A 17,746-nucleotide genomic window follows, 5' to 3' on the forward strand; every position below is an offset into this window, starting at 1 on the left:
TTTTCATCGCGAAAACGTGTACGTCAGACGTTCAGTGCCGCCTTACTGTAAGCCTAGAGGTTTGACAATGGCGTTCGATACGTCGAGCATGATTTCACTGACGTTCCAAATGCCATTGTAAAACTTCTAGGCTTACAGCAAGGCGTCGCTGAACGTCCGACGTACACGTATTCGCGATGAAAAATTCGGCCGCAAATTCTCTAATAAGTTTAAATCAACGGTCAGCAATATTTCTCATCTCACGGACCATTAAAGTCAGAATTTTAAATCTCGAAAGCCATTATCACGAATTGTGTAGAATAATGTGTAGAAAATCTGTAGAATAATGATCTTAAATGTTAAATTTTACTACATTCATATGAAACTCGCATGTTTAATTATAACAAATTAATGCAAGCCTAAAGTTCATTGCTACTTCTTTGAAAGAAGTTTATAGATTCCTCGCGCTTTTCCACGAAGAACGACAATCGCACTTACAATTTTGTTTAATTGTTCATTATTTATTGATTACGATCACTCAGCTTTTGGTGTTAGATTCGAATTAAAAACCCCAATGACTAGAAAAAGTAACTAAGCATTTTGCATTTCTTTCGTAATACTTCGCGTAACCTTAGGTTAATCAATGTTCAAATTTCAGCACGGACCACCCAAATTTTCTCGCAAACCATTGGTTGCCGACCGTTCAAATAAACCATTATAATTAACAATATAACATATGTAGTTACTGCTATATTTTGCTTTAGAGTAATAATTTATATTGATAATAAGCAGTTATTAATGATATGTGTATAATTTATTTTATAATTTTTTTTATTATATAATTACATATGCTAAATTTAATTAAGAACAACAATTATAGGAGCAAGACAATGTAATCTACTGTGAACTTAATGATATATTTATAATTATTCTCGAATCTTTACGCTATTATAAGCAGAGTAATTAATTGCTTCATTAAATACAATATAGAAAATTATAGTTTATTTGATATACTTTAGCAAGTCAATACAGTTGATAACAAACATAGAAAAAAAGATAAATAAATAATCATAACCTGGTTAAACTAAACACAGCTTAATTTTAAATTACGCGAATGTGGTCTATGCCAACGTTTTACGCTAATTTCAAAAATAAATATTTCGAACTATATTCGGTATATATTTACTTATATACAATGTAAAACAAAGTTAAACACAAATACTTTCATGGCTAACACGCCACTACAAAAACATTATTAGTTATTACATTATAAACACAAATTGTGACAACTTTTACATACTTGCTTTGTACGATTGTTTATATGTTATAATTTTAATTAATTTTAAAACTTTCAACGAAATTCAAAAAATTTTCAAATTAATGTTGTTAAATGAAAACGGTCGTAATTAATTTTATATAAATAAAAATAATAAATTATACAGTATGTATGCACGAATGTTATCAACATTTACACATAATACATTCTATTTTGTATTTCGTCAACTACTTTTATGGCTTCTTTAATGCTTTCTTCAATAATCACTTCTTCCCGTTCCGACACTTCACTACCAGAACTCGACATACTTTCGGTTTTGTTTATAAGATATTGCTTGGCCCTGAAAGCTGCAAGGTGGGCGTACATAACGGGACAAGGTATAGATATGCTCCTGGTGCATCTGGCATACGTGTGGCACAGGTAGTAAGTTAACACTTGTAGCTCGTCTGCAGTGAAGTCGTTATCGTCCCATAGAACCGTATAATGAGCTGGTCTGCTAGTACCCTGTATTCCAATATGACTGCATAAGAAAAAGTCGTAGAACACGGGATGTACTACAGCCGTATCCACCGTAGTACCGGGTGGAACGTTTCCCGGTCTGCCCACACCGTCTCTTCGATTTTCGGGTAGAAAACGTGTGTGATGACGTTTTCCAGTTATGATGAAAGTGATGGGAGGTCGGTAGGTCTCACCACGTGCCATTTCTTCACACGCCTTTCTAATTTCTCTCATTTCGTAATCCATCACTTTCTGAAATTCGCCTTCGCTAACCCCGTCTCTAAAAATAATAATTTTTTGTGGTTTTTTTCCTCCGGTATATTTGTAGAATGCCTTGAAAAGTTCTTTCATCATGTTCTTCAGCTCGACANTCTCATTTCGTAATCCATCACTTTCTGAAATTCGCCTTCGCTAACCCCGTCTCTAAAAATAATAATTTTTTGTGGTTTTTTTCCTCCGGTATATTTGTAGAATGCCTTGAAAAGTTCTTTCATCATGTTCTTCAGCTCGACAACAATATCTTGTCCGAACCTCTGTCTGGCTGTTTTCTGTTTCTTATGCTGAACACGAATGGACGCTTTAAATTTTCCACAATAAGCATCTAAACTTCCTACTGCTGCTGCGATCGAATATCCAACTTTGTCACCAGGAGCGGGATGATTACAATCGATACCCACAATCATCACAGGTCTATTCATAATTTCAGGTCTGTACTCCTGTGCTAATGAATTGTTGACTCCACCCATTTTTGCATTAATTTTTTGACATAAATTACTTATAAACTGTGCATTAAACTTTTTGTCATTGACAAGGTTTGCATCTCTTACACATTGTGTCATAAGTCCTAATTCCGTTTCTGCAACTGTTTTAACTTCAGGATAAATATTTTCTGCTGGTAATACTATTACTGCTAATTCCAATTCAGGCTCCATCTTTTTAGCTTGCCTTAATATATCTCCCGGCTTTCCATCACTACGTGTGTAGCCTCTCACTTTCAATGGATCTGCAAAATCTACCCCTACATTTCTACCATTTTCTATTAGCATATTAACTAACTTCCTTAAGACTTCTTCGTTACAGCAGCGATTTTCAGAGAAGCTCAGCAGCATCCAATTATTAATTGTCACTCCTTTGTGAAACTTCTTATTTACCATATTCCAGCTTCCGTTAGAAGGTCTGATGGTCTCTCTTCCGTCGTACATAACTTCCGGAGGATCCAATACTCTGCCTGTACACTTTAGAAAATTCGTACTTACACGAATGCCAAATTCTCTCGAGAATGGTTGAAAGTCTTGCATCATAGCATTAACAGACTGTTTGATATCCTCGAATCTTTTCGCAGGAGGACGAGCCGTATAGCGAATCATATCTGAAGTTTGTCTGTCCGTTAATTTCTTATTACTGTGCTGACCTTCCACAATATTGCACACTTCCAATGGTAAATAGATATCTTTGTTATTATTTCCCACATTTAAACAAGGTAAATTAGGATATTTTAATGGTTTATATACAGACCGAAAATATTCTGATACTGAGCAAGGAGTTTCCTTATCATTAATCTTTCTCATAAAAATAATGTTGTTAGCATTGTCCCTTGTGATGTCTCGAATTTTATATTTTCGGGGATAAGGCAAATGAGTTACTTCAATTTTCAAATTCTTCATTTCCTTTGTAAGTGTTTTTCTTTCAGCATCTGTGAGACCTCTCATCTGTTTTGCAGCCAACTCAAAGTTCTCAGTACGTGGATATAATATTTCAAACATAAACTCAACAACGGAGCAGCTTCTATAAAATGTCGTTGCCGATTTATCAATGTTTAACATGGGCTTCCATTGACACAGCTGCATGCTTTGATGATGGCCAAACCAAATTTCTCTTCCTCCACCTAATAGAGGAACTTCATCCATTTGAGGCTTTATGAAAAACGATCTCCCAACTGGAACCAAATGTAGAGCAGGACCGTGTCTTAGTATGGTCTCTATGGCCATCATTCCCATAATAATGCTTTCTGTTATATCACTGCATTTACCTGCTAACAACTCGTGTAATGGTTCTAAACTTATTGAATTGTTATTTGACCTTTCAGCTGTGTCTGACCTGTTAACAGGTTTAAGTTTAATTTCATATGTTGTCGTTTTTTTGAGATTAAAATCATCCGTAATGCTTACGGTAAATACTGTTGTGTATTTTATCGGTAACGGTACTCGGGTGTACAAGTTTTTCTCGCCATCAAATGCCGGTCTAATATTTCTGAATAGAGCATCTTCACGAATCATTTCTTCAATAACTTTTCTTTTCAGTTTAGTGTTTTGGCATTTATACTTTTTGTGTGTAGATTCACTTTCAGTACCACCCTTTTCTGTTATGAGCAAAACCTTTTCAATTTCCACATCATAATGATACACTTCTCCGTGTGGTATATCTATTGGAAAATAATTTGCTAGTAAATTTATCTTTTTACCCTTAATGCCAATGCCAGGTCTTCTAGCAAAGTTATATCTTGTAGAACCAGTATTAGTTATCTCAAGACCCAGTCTCTTCATTACACTCGACATAATATCTACTGTACTTTTTGAATGCAATAGAGAAGCAAGAGCCATAGCTGAAGACGACTGTCTACCTTCATGAGAAGCTGAGGGATTTTGCATCAGATCAACATTTAAAGCTATACATTTTACTAAATTACACTTGCAAATAGAATATTTTTGTAACAATTATTTTATATGTAACTTACCTGTACGAAAGGATGGTTTTGTCATACTCTCAACAGGAGTAATTANACTAAATTACACTTGCAAATAGAATATTTTTGTAACAATTATTTTATATGTAACTTACCTGTACGAAAGGATGGTTTTGTCATACTCTCAACAGGAGTAATCATTGCAGATGCTCTACTAGTCGTTGCTATTATATCCTCTGCTGGTATGGAAGAACGTAATTCTTGTGTACTTCGCAATCCTCCACCAAGTTTAAAATCACGAAACTGAGATCCACCTTTCATATATAAATATTATTTGTCAATTAATGATAAGAGAAATATTTTTCATATTAATTTTAATGTAATGTACCGTAATCGATTTTCAAGCAAGAGTATGGATGTTTGAGTGCAAAACATTCTTATATAATTGAGAACTGACATAAGCATGGTATGTAAATACATACTTATTGTTAGGGGTCGTCCATAAATTACCTAAGTGCGATTTTAACCATTCTAGACCCCAACCCACCCCTGTGTAAGAAACCGTAATATTTTATTTTATACATTTTTCCCTTCCATATCTTACGTAATATTTAGGCCTTAGGTTCAAAATATATAATAATTAATTTACTATTATTTATATAAGACTTTATATGAACAAATTTAAAAACATAAACATTTGATGAATTCGAATGTTTTAACAACTTTATTTTTTAATTATGTACAATTTTATTTTTATTTATTTTTATTATTACTATTATCATCATCATCATCATTAATCAACGTCATAATATTCATTTTTATATTAATGTTAATTTTCACAAAAGGATGCAAAAAAACTTTTACAGATTGACATGCTAGTGCACGTGTAAACAGAAACGTCATACAAAATAAAACAAGAGAGAATTGAAACCTTATTCCGTTGCCATATTAATTATTTACATCTTGGATAAGGTCAATAAAATAAACTACACGCTGCTAAAATGAGCTAGATGCACCTGGGGAATAAATCATAAAGCTTGTAAAACTCTATATAATAGGGCAATACAACCAATGCTACTTTACGCGGCCTCTAGCTGGGGTCATGTAACAGTTAAAAATTCAGTAGCAAGTAAATTACTCTCTCTTCAAAGACAGTTTGCCATCGTAATTCTGAAGTGCTGCAGAACTGTTTTTACTAGTGCCTTTGACACTAGCAGAGCTCCTTCTTTTGCACTATGTATTGTAAGAAAAGGTTCTAAACTACTACATCAGAAGGTCAGAACTACAAACATCAAGGCTCTACTCCTATCTACGGCTGTTCATATGCTACCACATTGCGATTACCCTGTAAACAAGGTGATGATCACATTTACTGTACACAGGGTAATATTTGGTGTCATTTGCTTCCTCCATGGTTAACCATGCAAACATTAATATTTACACAGATGAACCTAAAAGCTCTTTTCGTGTTGGCTCAAGTATCTGTATCTTTTTCCAAACTGACATATTTTGCGCAAAATATGTTAGAAGGTACAAATACTTCTCACATACCTCCATCTATTAACTGAAGTTGCTGGCAAACTGTTCAGTGGCCACTTCACTATCAAATAAAACTCTGCCTATCAACATTTACAGTGATTCTCAGTATCCTAAAAGCTTTATTAAATCTCAATTACAATAGCAATAAAATCGAATATATCCAGCACCATATTAAAAATCTTGTAAATAAAATAACTTTTATATATTTTCTTAACCATACTGGCATACTTAAAAATGAAAAAGCTGTCTTTGAGGCTAAGCCAGTCGCAAAAAACACTGACTTAGACTACACTCGCATCTTTCTCTCACGTAGCAGCCTTAAAAATTATATTTGTGACAACGCTATGCATAAGTGGAATCAACAATGGTTGAGCATTAAAACATGTAGAATAAAAACACTTTATTTTCCTAGTGTTGAATGCAAGATCTCAACATCACTTAAAAATTTAACATTTGCCATATTATTGTCCAATTTACGATCAGAATTAGAAATCTTTACACTTTGATTCAGGTGGTCATGTCCATTTGGGAAGCTTGTTCAGAAGCCACTCTTTTACGCTTTTTACAATTATGTTCAAAAAACATGGAAGAAAAGACTATTTATAATTTCTAATATCTAGTTTTACATTTTAGTTTGCACTAAAATCCTAATACGAATTTTATGTTTACTTTGTATCGTGTATTTTGGTTTATTTATTCTTATTGTTATATACCCATAGGAATGGTGCACTTATTCTAAAAAAAAAAAACAAGTGGGAGAGCGAGAGAGAGAGACCACCACACAGCCTTTCTCCCATGAAAAAAACGTGTAGACTGTAGAGCATGAGTCTGCTAGCGTTATTATTTTATCACGTCACATAAGATGGCTTTAGTACAAAAAGCGTTTTTAATAGAAGCGACAAAATTGAAGCCAAATTCAAAACTCCACCACTCAACGAGATCAAAAAATAAAAATAAGAATCTTCCATATTTCGAAACCGTGTTGTATCTTTATATCTGTTTAAAAAACTGCAATGTAGCACATGCAGAAGGAATTTTTTAAAAAATGGTATGTTGTGTCTTACTTGTATATACCAAAGAAATATACTTTTATTTTTGTGGTGTTAATTCATATGTCGGGTTATAATATGTATATAATTGGTTTTTATATGTTTTAGTTGACTGAGGAGGGGCAAAAACGGAGCCCGAAACGTGTATAGAAACGCGTCTCAACAAAAGCTGGAATAAATGAATGAGTTATGCCATGTGTTGATTACTGTGCTACATTGCAGTTTTTAAACAGATCAACAAAAGCTGGAATAAATGAATGAGTTATGCCATGTGTTGATTACTGTGCTACATTGCAGTTTTTTAAACAGATAAGAATATTACGTAAGACGAAATCTATTACCCCCTACCCATGAGTAAGAAATCGTAGGAAATCCTTGACACCACCCACCCCAAAATGCCTTACGTAATTTATGGACAGCCCCTTACCTTTGTTAAGTTACATATGTTCCTGCTACACTCACCAGGAGCAGTTCTGTCCGCTGGTGTACTAGTTGATCGTCTTTCATCGTGTCTTGAAGAAGGGGAACGTGACTCTTGTCTACCTCTAAATACAATGTCATTCTGAGGTTCGTAACCTATACCTCTACCACGACCTTTTCCACGTCCTCTTCCCCGTCCTCGTCCGCAATCTCCTACACGAAAATATTACTTTTTAATATAAATGTAATAAGATTTTTATGGCATTTCTACCAAAAATACTGAAGCGGTAATGTAACGTATTACTATTTTATCTTGAAAAAATGTTAATCACCTATGATTTCAGGCAGAAATATTAAGTAAAGAATAAAACTAAAAATAAAAGAACTATATTTTTCTACAAATATTAGTCATTAGTTTTATTATGGGTAACAAATCTCTCAAGTTCTACCAAATAAATCTCTCCCTACTTTCTAAGCTTTCTCTTACTCTTATCCTCCCATCAACAATTTCATTAAAATTACTATTCTGATTATTATCTGATTTATTTATGTAGGGAAAGAATGGCATACTTTTATTATTGACAAGACTATCTCTTGTTTATAAAATCGTACTGCCGTTAAGAAGGAAGTAGGAAGGAATACATACTTGGTGGACAGAAAACCGAGTTAAAATAAAATACAAAATGGCGACCCTTATCTGAAAACAGGCAAAACAGCCACTTAAACCCACCGATGTTAGGTAGGGAAAAGTACCACCCGCAGTCGTTCTAAGAAGTTAAGTCTGACCTTAAAACTGAAGTTATTACATTTTAACAAATTAACATATTAGCTTAGTACAGGATAACACGAAATAAAATACACTATCAAGTTATAATTAATTTATCGTGTTAGTAATTAATCTTTCAAGTTTAAAGTTGCTATAACTCATAACTTTATGAGCATGTCACCATATTTATGTTTTCGTATGAAATTGAAATAGAAAATTTTACGCCCACAAATCTTTGCTTTGTTTTCCGATAAAATAACCTAGTTTACGTTCATTTAATAAATAATCCTCACACATGATAGTTGTTTTAACGTTAATTATCTGTTTGGCATTGTTACATTTGTTAAATTACTTATGTTCCTGCTAGACTCACTCACCAGGAGCAGTTCTATCCGCATCTGTACTAGTTGATCGTCTTTCATCGTGTGTTGACGAAAGGGAACGTGACTCTTGTCTACCTCTAAATGGGATGTCATCTTGAGGTTCGTAACCTCTCCCTCTACCACGACCTCGTCCTCGTCCGCGTGCTCGTCCTCCATCTCCTACACAAGAATATTATTTTTTAATATAAATGTAAAAAACTTTTTTGGCATTTCTACTAAAAATACCGATGAGGTAGTGTAAAAAAAATAACACAACTATATTTGTGTACAAATATTAGTCAATACTTTAATTATGTATAACAAATCTTTTCTCGCCTTCTTGCGAATAAATCTCTCCCTGCATTTATAGCTGAGCTTTCTCCTTCTCTTTTTCGCCCCTCAACAGTTCCATTAAAACAGCTATTTATGCAATTATTATTGCCTTACTGTCCTTTAGTAAATCAGGTAGCTCAATACAGAAAGTCTGTTTTTTTAAGAACTTTTTCCTCAATAATTGCGTAAAAACTTAAAAACCAGTATAATTGTTCTATTAATAATTAATGTCCATATTGATATATATATATAAGCTTTTTGTCAGTCGTTTTGTGCCAAAATTTCAATAAAGTAAACCTAAAATATCCGTAGAATAACAATAATGATAATTTTAGTATAGAAGTTTCCATTTATGATATTTCTTTAGCATCATTATCAAGTTTTAATCTTAAAATTTATTGTTCCATTTATTTATGTTGGGAAAGAATGCCGTACTTAATGTTAATCACCTTTTCGGCACTTCTGTAAGACAATCCGGTCAAATTTTAAAAACTTGTACTGTCATGGCGGCAGTTCATACTAGTTATTAATACGTGTGTTGAAGAACAACCATGAATGAATAACTAGTAACGTTTGGCAAAAGTCAATCTTATGTACGAACATTCGGGACAGGCGCCATGACAGTATACGTATCTAGAATCTAACAGACAAGCCCAACTGTTGCCTTCACTCACCTGTGACATTTTCCTCGCTTCCAATTCGTCTTATTGCATTTCTTGGTAATAGGTCTTGAGGAACTGGCGAAGAATTTCTTTTCAAAGATTGAAAGTCTGACATTTTTATACAAGACAACACGTGAATCAAAGCACAATAGAAAAAAAAAATTGTCTAACGCTGGGAGAATAAAACAGCACTCCCTGGCGTATATATGCAGTACAATACAACTTCGGTTCTATCTTTAAATAATGAGATTTCTAGAATACGTAGTAATTGTAAAAATTACTACCTGTATTCGAAAAATATTACTGATTTAGAAAAAAGTAATAGTAGTGTAAGAACTGAAATGAAGTAGGACATTAAATAAGAAAAAAACACGAAGCATTATTCGATTGAAATACAATTAATCACAGTGATATAATTTAATGATTAAAAATTGTAAAATTAATACGAATATGATTAAAATGGTACATACTGCTAAAAACAAACATAAATTTAAACGACGTATGCAAATTAATATGTCACGTAGCGTAAGAGAACGAAATGTAAAATTATCAAGCGAAAAAATATCATTTAGTACGAACATAGTATACAGACATTTCCATTTGAGACTGACATGAGTCAGTCTCAAATGGAAATGTCTTTGTTCTTTGTAGCATCAAATTAATGAAAAGAATTGACACTTGAATCACAGTAATAACATTTGTATAAATAAATTAAAAAATACAATTATTTATGATAAAGACAGTATTAAAACGTTTCAACAATGCACAAAATAAAACGACTGAAGGACATCAGATCAATGTATCTATTTTCACATGTTCCCTTTCATTTTATTACATCCATACAGCTCAGGCTGATTCTTATCTTTGAGACATTAAGAAAAACACGAGAAATTAACTGGCTATCCCACTAGTCAGCCTTACCGTGGCCACCTCGGTTAAACTCCTGTATTATGATGTCATGAAAAAGATGAATATTATGACTATTCTGTCTGTAACTTGATGTTATAAAAATCGACGAGCCAATTGTTATACAGTGATACCCCGAACTTACGCGATAGGTGGGACCGAGCGATAACCGCGTAAGACGGGGAATAATTTCGCAATTTGTGTAAAATCCAAGTCGGATGTATGTAAGCTAATAAATGTTTTCGTTAATATTACTTCGTCTTTTGATTCGTTCACGGTTAGAAATCACCACATAGAGTCTCTCGAGTCTCCGTAGATATAACAAACACGGAAGTAAATAACACAAAATAAATTGTAGCTATGTGTCGATTCCGCGCGACACGTCTGAACATGTAAGCCGAGCAATAGTGTGGGGGGAGAGCGAGTAATAGATAGTTGCTTGGCGCTCAAACAAAAGACGAATCGACGAGATTTGAACATCGCATAACTCCGAGTTCGCGTAAGTCGGGGTAGCGTAAGTAGGGGTATTACTGTACACTGTTCTGATGTGTTTTCATACTTATCAGAGCACAATATGTAATCCAGGATTCGAATTACAACAGAATTTGTAAAGAGTGCTTGTATTCTATAACGAATATTCAATTGTAAAAAAAAGACTATGGAACACAGATCGAAGACAAAAGATAAATGATTTACTCTTAACTTTTAAAAAAAATATAGATAAAAATCTAAATCGTAATATCGAGCGATATCGGCATTAATTAATTAAATTTGACTTCGAGACATTTTATTTAAGACACATAAAGCTTCATCTATCTCTTTATCCCTTCGACTTTTAACCACCAAAATTCACAAGCATAAATGCTTTTTATATCGAAGTCACCATGTCAAACTACTTTTCTTCATAATTTCTACATCCAGAGATAATAAACAAAATATTCGTCAACACACACAAACAAATATACATGCATACACATACAGAGGTTGTACAGTACAAAATTTCTGCATAAACCGTAATTAATTCAGCATTTGAATAACAGGCTAAAAACTCCACACTAAAAACACTTTTCAATGATTGATAATAAACTTACTAACTTTACAAAAACAATAAGAAGATTAACATTCCATTAATACAAAGTTACTTGGTACATACAAAAGAACGTATTACAGTAGAGCGTCGTTTATCCGAAAGTCGGTTATCCGAAACAATTCCAGTCGGCAAATTTAAATTTTTGCTAATGCTGTGGCGCTGCAATCTTTGGCTATGTCTTAAACTACTCAAATATTTTACGGTTTTGATACTAAATCAACTTCTATGGTATAATTTTTTATTGTTTTTATATTTTTCAATATATTTATTTTGTTTGTACAAAATGAAAAACTAATTTTTAACGATACAATAGTCTTCGTTAGGCTTAACATCGACGAAAATTCAACGCGAAGCGACACGTAACAGAGAAAACTTTCAACACGAGATAGGTTAATATATTTTTTCGTACATAATCGGTTATCAGAAAAATAAGTTATCCGAATAACCCCAGTCCCCAATTGATTCGGATAAACGACGCTCTACTGTATATTCTTTCACGAAAATTTAACGTTAAAGAGTATCAAAGTTTTATAAGAAACGAATAAACGGAGTTTTACTGTAGCTAAAAGACTGTTTCGTTTGTAAGTGCAACATTGTTACTACGTTTTGAAGTGCACCTGTTTTTCTGCATAACTCCCGTTACTTCAATGAGAGAAGACAATATAGAATACAGGCAGTTCAGCATCTAAAAATAAATAATATTGTTAGAAATATAACAATTACATTAACGTGTAATAAAATTTATATTTCTGATATATAATTTACATTTTTCTACCCATTAAGTCTGATGTTTATGCATTATGCTTCGGAACAATGACTTAAAAAAACAGATAGTTTGCAATAGAACCGTCAGTCAGACTTAAAGGTTAGTTAAACATTTTCGAGTTTACAGTTTTATGTATGTGTAATTCTCATGGGACTTTGTAATCTATGGGAAGATTCAAATTGTTAAATCTTTAATGTCCATACCAAATTGTAACATAACGGTTGCAGTTTATTTTGTTTTTGTCTAAATAACCTGTGATTAATTGACAATTTATCTAACAGAAATTTCTGCATATTAACTACAATTTTCCAATTGCAAAAATGCCTACCTAATCGTTTTAATTGCGAAAACAGTTATTTTAAATATATAAAAATAATATGTAATTGTTTATAGCTTTAATTTAAATTTATTCATAATTACCCTTATCAAAAAGTTTTTCTTTACATAAAAAAATCCGGATATGGATATACCAAAAGGTCTTCCTCCGAATCTCTTCAAGAAGCAAATAATCTGAAATGAATCAATTATTAAAGCCAATTGTTTTAAATACTAAAAAGATGAACGAAAATAGATTTTAAAAACACGAACGTTGTTTATGCAAAACGTCTCAATTGTCTTTTTTCAAACTAAGAACTATTTCGAAACACACTGACGTTCCACCCTTCACTTAAGGCTATGCACCTCAGAAATTATGTGAAAGACAGTTGACTTCATTGTTCTAGGTTTTAAAAGTGTTTCAGATTTATTTTTACATTGTTTTTCAGGTAACTTTTTTGAGTGACAAAAGACAACTAAAAGACATTGCATGCGTATTCTCTGTTCGTGTTTTTATTAATTTCTAATTAATATGTTAGACTTTGAAGTTAAAACGTTAGATACTTTGAATATGTATGCCAAGGACTTTAGAGAAGAATAAAATTTTCCGATGGAAATGAAATTATCGTATACCTGAAAGACAATAATGTTTATTGTAAATACAACAGAAGATATTTTAAATTAACAAAAAAAATATTTCATTTCTACAAATATAGAAGTAATACTTACAATTGAAGTGAATATCGATAATGCCCAGGCAGCTAATAATGTTAGAGACAATAATACTGCACCGATACATAAACAAAACACTCGAACAATTTTATCTATCTGTACAAAAAGACCAACATATGTATAAAAACAGCTATCGATCGTAAAATGTACGTAAATAAGTGGAAGTAACATATTCCATTTTTCATTTATTTCATCAAAAATTTCCCAAATTTGTAAGAGTTTCGTCATCATCTCTTGAACAAGATATTTCGATGCAACATTTCTGAGTTGTAACTGTTGAGAGATTTTTAACAAAGCTTTGCTGACAATCATGAAAAAACATGCCGACAAGAGAATTAAACAAAATATAAGAGACAATGCATAAATAAGCCATAACTGTGTACTAACAATGCAAACTAATGATATTCTGTAATAATATTGTCTGTAAGTATTAAAGGCAAAATTACTAGCCACAATAATTATTAAGGACATTCCAACCAGTATGGAAATACAAAATGAAAAATAATGCAAGAGATACGGTTGAAGTGTATCTATAAACTCTTCTTCTCCTTTAAATCCTGTCATTAAGTGATGAATATTGAGTTTTCTTCTTTCAAAATGCTGAACTGTAGAGCTACATACAACGCAAATATCGAAAAAATAATTTTGATGTACAACGAATTATTTTTAAATACTATAAAAATATGATTACAAACGACTTCGGGAGAAATCATCATTGCTGTATACTGTAAAGCTGCTAACCACAAAAAAAATTTCGAGTACATTTGTGTAAAATTTATAAAATCTCTCAGTTCGAGCATTCGTATTCTTTCTGCATTTGCATGTTTCGAAAATATCCAAACCGAAAACTTTCGAAACAGAAAGAAATGGTTGAAGTTTTTTCACAATACAAGTTTCGGGTAATCGCTGCATGATTGCTTGAAGGGTGCAAATGACTTTTTAATATTCAGCCTTTATTATTTAATAGGTACTACTACAAATAGCAAAGTTTCTGCCGTTTCAATTAAAGAGACGATACGACCAAATTTTTCATACTGTCTAAACTCGAAGATACAGAAATAATCAGCTATAATACCCTACTAGTAGCTGTCAATGACAGAAAGATGAATTTCCAATTGGTCAATACGATACAGTTAAAGGTGGAACGATAAGTTGATTGGGAGTTTCAAGTTATTGAGTTTCAATACTCACAATGTCAGTGACATAAATAAATATTCTACAAACAAATATTCGTTCCTATGACGACAAAGAACGAAATTTAATCAATAAGCATTGATATTGATGTTATCTGTAGAGTAGAGATATATTTAGAAAATTACACAATACAATAATTTATTCGTGTATTATCCCATTAGCAACTATCGCAATTGCATAGGGCCACCAACTTTAATAGAGCCAAAATTAATATGTTATAAAAAATATTTCCATACAAAAATTGTTCTAAAAATGTTTGAAGTATTTTAATGGGGCTTATAATTGGAATTTGCCAGGTATTTATGAAAATATAACACCCCTCTAAATAAAATTTTAAGCTTTTCACAATAAAAAGAGGTACAGTAGAACCTCGATTATCCGCCCTAATTGGGGACTGGGGTTGGTCGGATAATTGAAAAGTCGGATAACCGAAAAGTATGAAAAAATCCATTATTAGTGTAGTACTGTATATTATTATATCCCATGTAATTAGTATATTAGTATATTGCTATTAACCTACTTCGCGTTGAATTTTCATCGATGTTAAACCTAACAAAATTTTTTAAAATAATAATCGTCGCTATTGTATCGTTAAAAATTAGAAAATTAAGCTTCGTTTAAATACTGGCTCCCTTTCATGGTCGAATGAGTGTTTCCAGCTAAAACACGTAAAAATAATATTAAAGTAGCCAAGACATAGCCAAATATTGTAGTGCCACATCACTAGCGGACATTTGAAATTTGCCGACTAGGACAGTCGGTTAACCGAGGGGTCGGTTGATCGGGGGGCGGATAATCGAGGTTCTACTGTATTAATTTTATATTTACTGTACTTGGATATGGGACATCAGATGCAAATTATCAAAAAGGCGTATGTGGTAGTTTTTTTAACTTTATCCTGTTATTATTTAGTTAAAAGTGGTATTTAATTTCACAAAATAATCAATGTGGTGTATGAATCATCAGTATTATATTTCACATTCAACAGTATACATAATTTTCTAATAAATAATATTATAATGAAATTTTTTTAAATTTGACCACATTATTTGTTTTGCTTTCTGCTTTGCAAAAAGTAATACTAGCGTAACAAATGTGGAAACGTGTGAAAAATAAATAAATAAACGAATTTATAATAGAAATGTCCTTCTCTACATACGTCTTTTAATTCTTTCTAAGTAGCCAGATTTCCGACTAAAACAGGTTTAATTAACATATAAAACCACCAAGTTTTAAAAAATTTTTACTTTAAGAAGTTTCAGTTGCATTATGAGAATGTTTTAAACGGTTCTTAATGTAGGTAAGCAAAATTAACCTTTATTATTCTGGGATTTCTGTTGTATAATCTCCTTTAAAGAGTGTATGTTTCTTCCATTATAAAGAACACCTTTAAGGCATTTATTGTATTTCGATGTCCATTGGAAATTACGCTTTACGAAATACGAAAACGTATCGAGATAATCAATAATTCTTTTCATCCTTACTGAATATTTTCATCGATTTATTGATAATATTTATGCATTATCTTATTTAGGGAAGCGCAATTTCCGAAGGACACAGAACTACAATAAAATTTGCAAAAGGAATTTCTATTGTAGAACAAACGTTCAGTTGTAATAAGTAGATTGCATAACAACGATTGAAGGTGATCAATATAACTTTGTTGTAATTAACATGTCTATAGTTATAAATTTAAAAAACTCTATAAATATTAAAATTAATTCAATTATATTGATTTTATATCACTTTCAAGGGTGTTATGTATACATAACGAAGAGTACCATGTAAAATATAATTCTTTGAGTCTTCAGATTCTTAAACTTATAAAGTAAAAAAACGGCAACCAAATTCCATTAATATGTAGGTTTGTGTGTTTTGGTGGCTGCAAGCATGCAATATGCCAAAAGACTAAAGCCAAGTACCTTTTGTCTATGGTGTACGTGGAAAAGATATTGAAAATTTGCAACACAATTTTTGAATGTATTAAATGGCAACATCAGAGACACTTATTGGAAATGATTGTGCTGGCTGAGGGGCTAGGTTGGCCTTGTAGTATTTATAACCTTATTCGAAATGAACAGACTTTTAAAGAGATTCAGATTTTCTTTAGAAAGATTTTTAAGAGTAAAACTATTCAATTGTAAATAGTCCTGGACGAGTTGTCCAGTAGTTTGTTTTCATTTTATTTTATTTTTGTAATTTTGTTTAATCATTGTGTTTATTGATAGTTAAGAATAAAGGATTTTTTCAACCCCGTTGTGCAACAGCGGTGCGGGGTGTTCTGATCCCTGTATAGGGAANTTATTGGATGAAAACAGGTAATTTAGAGAGGCTTTCTGTCTTGGACATTGAGATGGGAAATTATGAAAGAGACATAGTGGTTACAGAGCTGCCACATCCAGCAACGAGTTTTAAAGTACAAGAAATGAAACAGCAAAGGTGTAGAACTGAAGTTTATACGGATGGGTCAAAGACAGAAGAGGGGACTGGAGCGGCATTTGTGGTGTATGAAAGGAATGAAGAAATTTTCAATCAAAAATTTAGATTGGAAGGATATTGCTCAAATTTCCAGGCTGAGCTTCTTGCCATTAGTAGAGCAGTGGAATGGTGTGTTCAAAACAATAGGAAAGATAATGTTTGTGTTAGTACAGATTCTCAAAGTGCCCTTAAGGCTCTGCTTAGTCAGAATTCGAAACATCGACAAGTTTATTATATTAAGAAACTTCTTTATGATGAAAGGTTGTTTAACAGTATTAAATTTAAATGGGTACATGCTCATGTTGGAATTTACGGAAACGAGAGAGCTGATAAGTTGGCTAAAGAGGCGATTAAAAATGAACAAATAGAGTTTGACATTAGGCCTAAATGTTGGGCCAAGTTGTATTTGAAAAATCAAACAATCAAAATCTGGCAAGATTACTGGACTAATAGTGATAAGGGCAGGCAAACTTTTTGTTATTTGCCTAACATAGAAGAAAGATTGAAGCAAATGAAATGGTTGAATTACGATCGGATGGTGCTGATTTTCCTCTCAGGGCATGATGGCCTTGGTGAGTTTAAAAGGCGTTTTAACCTAGATGCAAGATTTGGATGTACTTGTGGAAAAGATATTGAAAATTTGCAACACATAATTTTTGAGTGTATTAAATGGCAACATCAGAGACACTTATTGGAAA

General features: G+C 32.4%; 1 protein-coding gene across 3 annotated transcripts; it reads right to left on the reverse strand.

Annotated features, from left to right (window-relative positions):
- Nucleotides 1-984: 984 nt before the first annotated feature.
- On the reverse strand, nt 985-9,884 carry LOC111622138 (protein argonaute-2-like). 3 transcript variants are annotated; one of them, XM_023364464.1, is made up of 6 exons: nt 9,580-9,884; nt 8,588-8,752; nt 7,487-7,657; nt 4,592-4,750; nt 2,251-4,385; nt 985-2,107 (listed from the first exon to the last, which is right to left on the reverse strand). In XM_023364464.1, exons 1-6 carry the CDS (start codon nt 9,680-9,682, stop codon nt 1,448-1,450), a joined length of 3,393 nt encoding a protein of 1,130 aa, XP_023220232.1. In that variant the 5' UTR covers nt 9,683-9,884; the 3' UTR covers nt 985-1,447. The 3 variants fall into 3 exon arrangements, with proteins under 3 accessions (XP_023220232.1, XP_023220233.1, XP_023220234.1); XM_023364465.1 differs by having other exon boundaries at nt 985-1,987; nt 2,131-4,385; XM_023364466.1 differs by lacking the exons at nt 4,592-4,750; nt 7,487-7,657; nt 8,588-8,752; nt 9,580-9,884 and adding an exon at nt 4,488-4,525.
- Between the last annotated feature and the right edge of the window lie 7,862 nt (nt 9,885-17,746).

The sequence above is a fragment of the Centruroides sculpturatus genome, unplaced genomic scaffold (assembly GCF_000671375.1).
Source record: "Centruroides sculpturatus isolate CEXI.00-Female unplaced genomic scaffold, Cexi_2.0 scaffold140, whole genome shotgun sequence".
NCBI classification, from domain to species: domain Eukaryota; kingdom Metazoa; phylum Arthropoda; class Arachnida; order Scorpiones; family Buthidae; genus Centruroides; species Centruroides sculpturatus.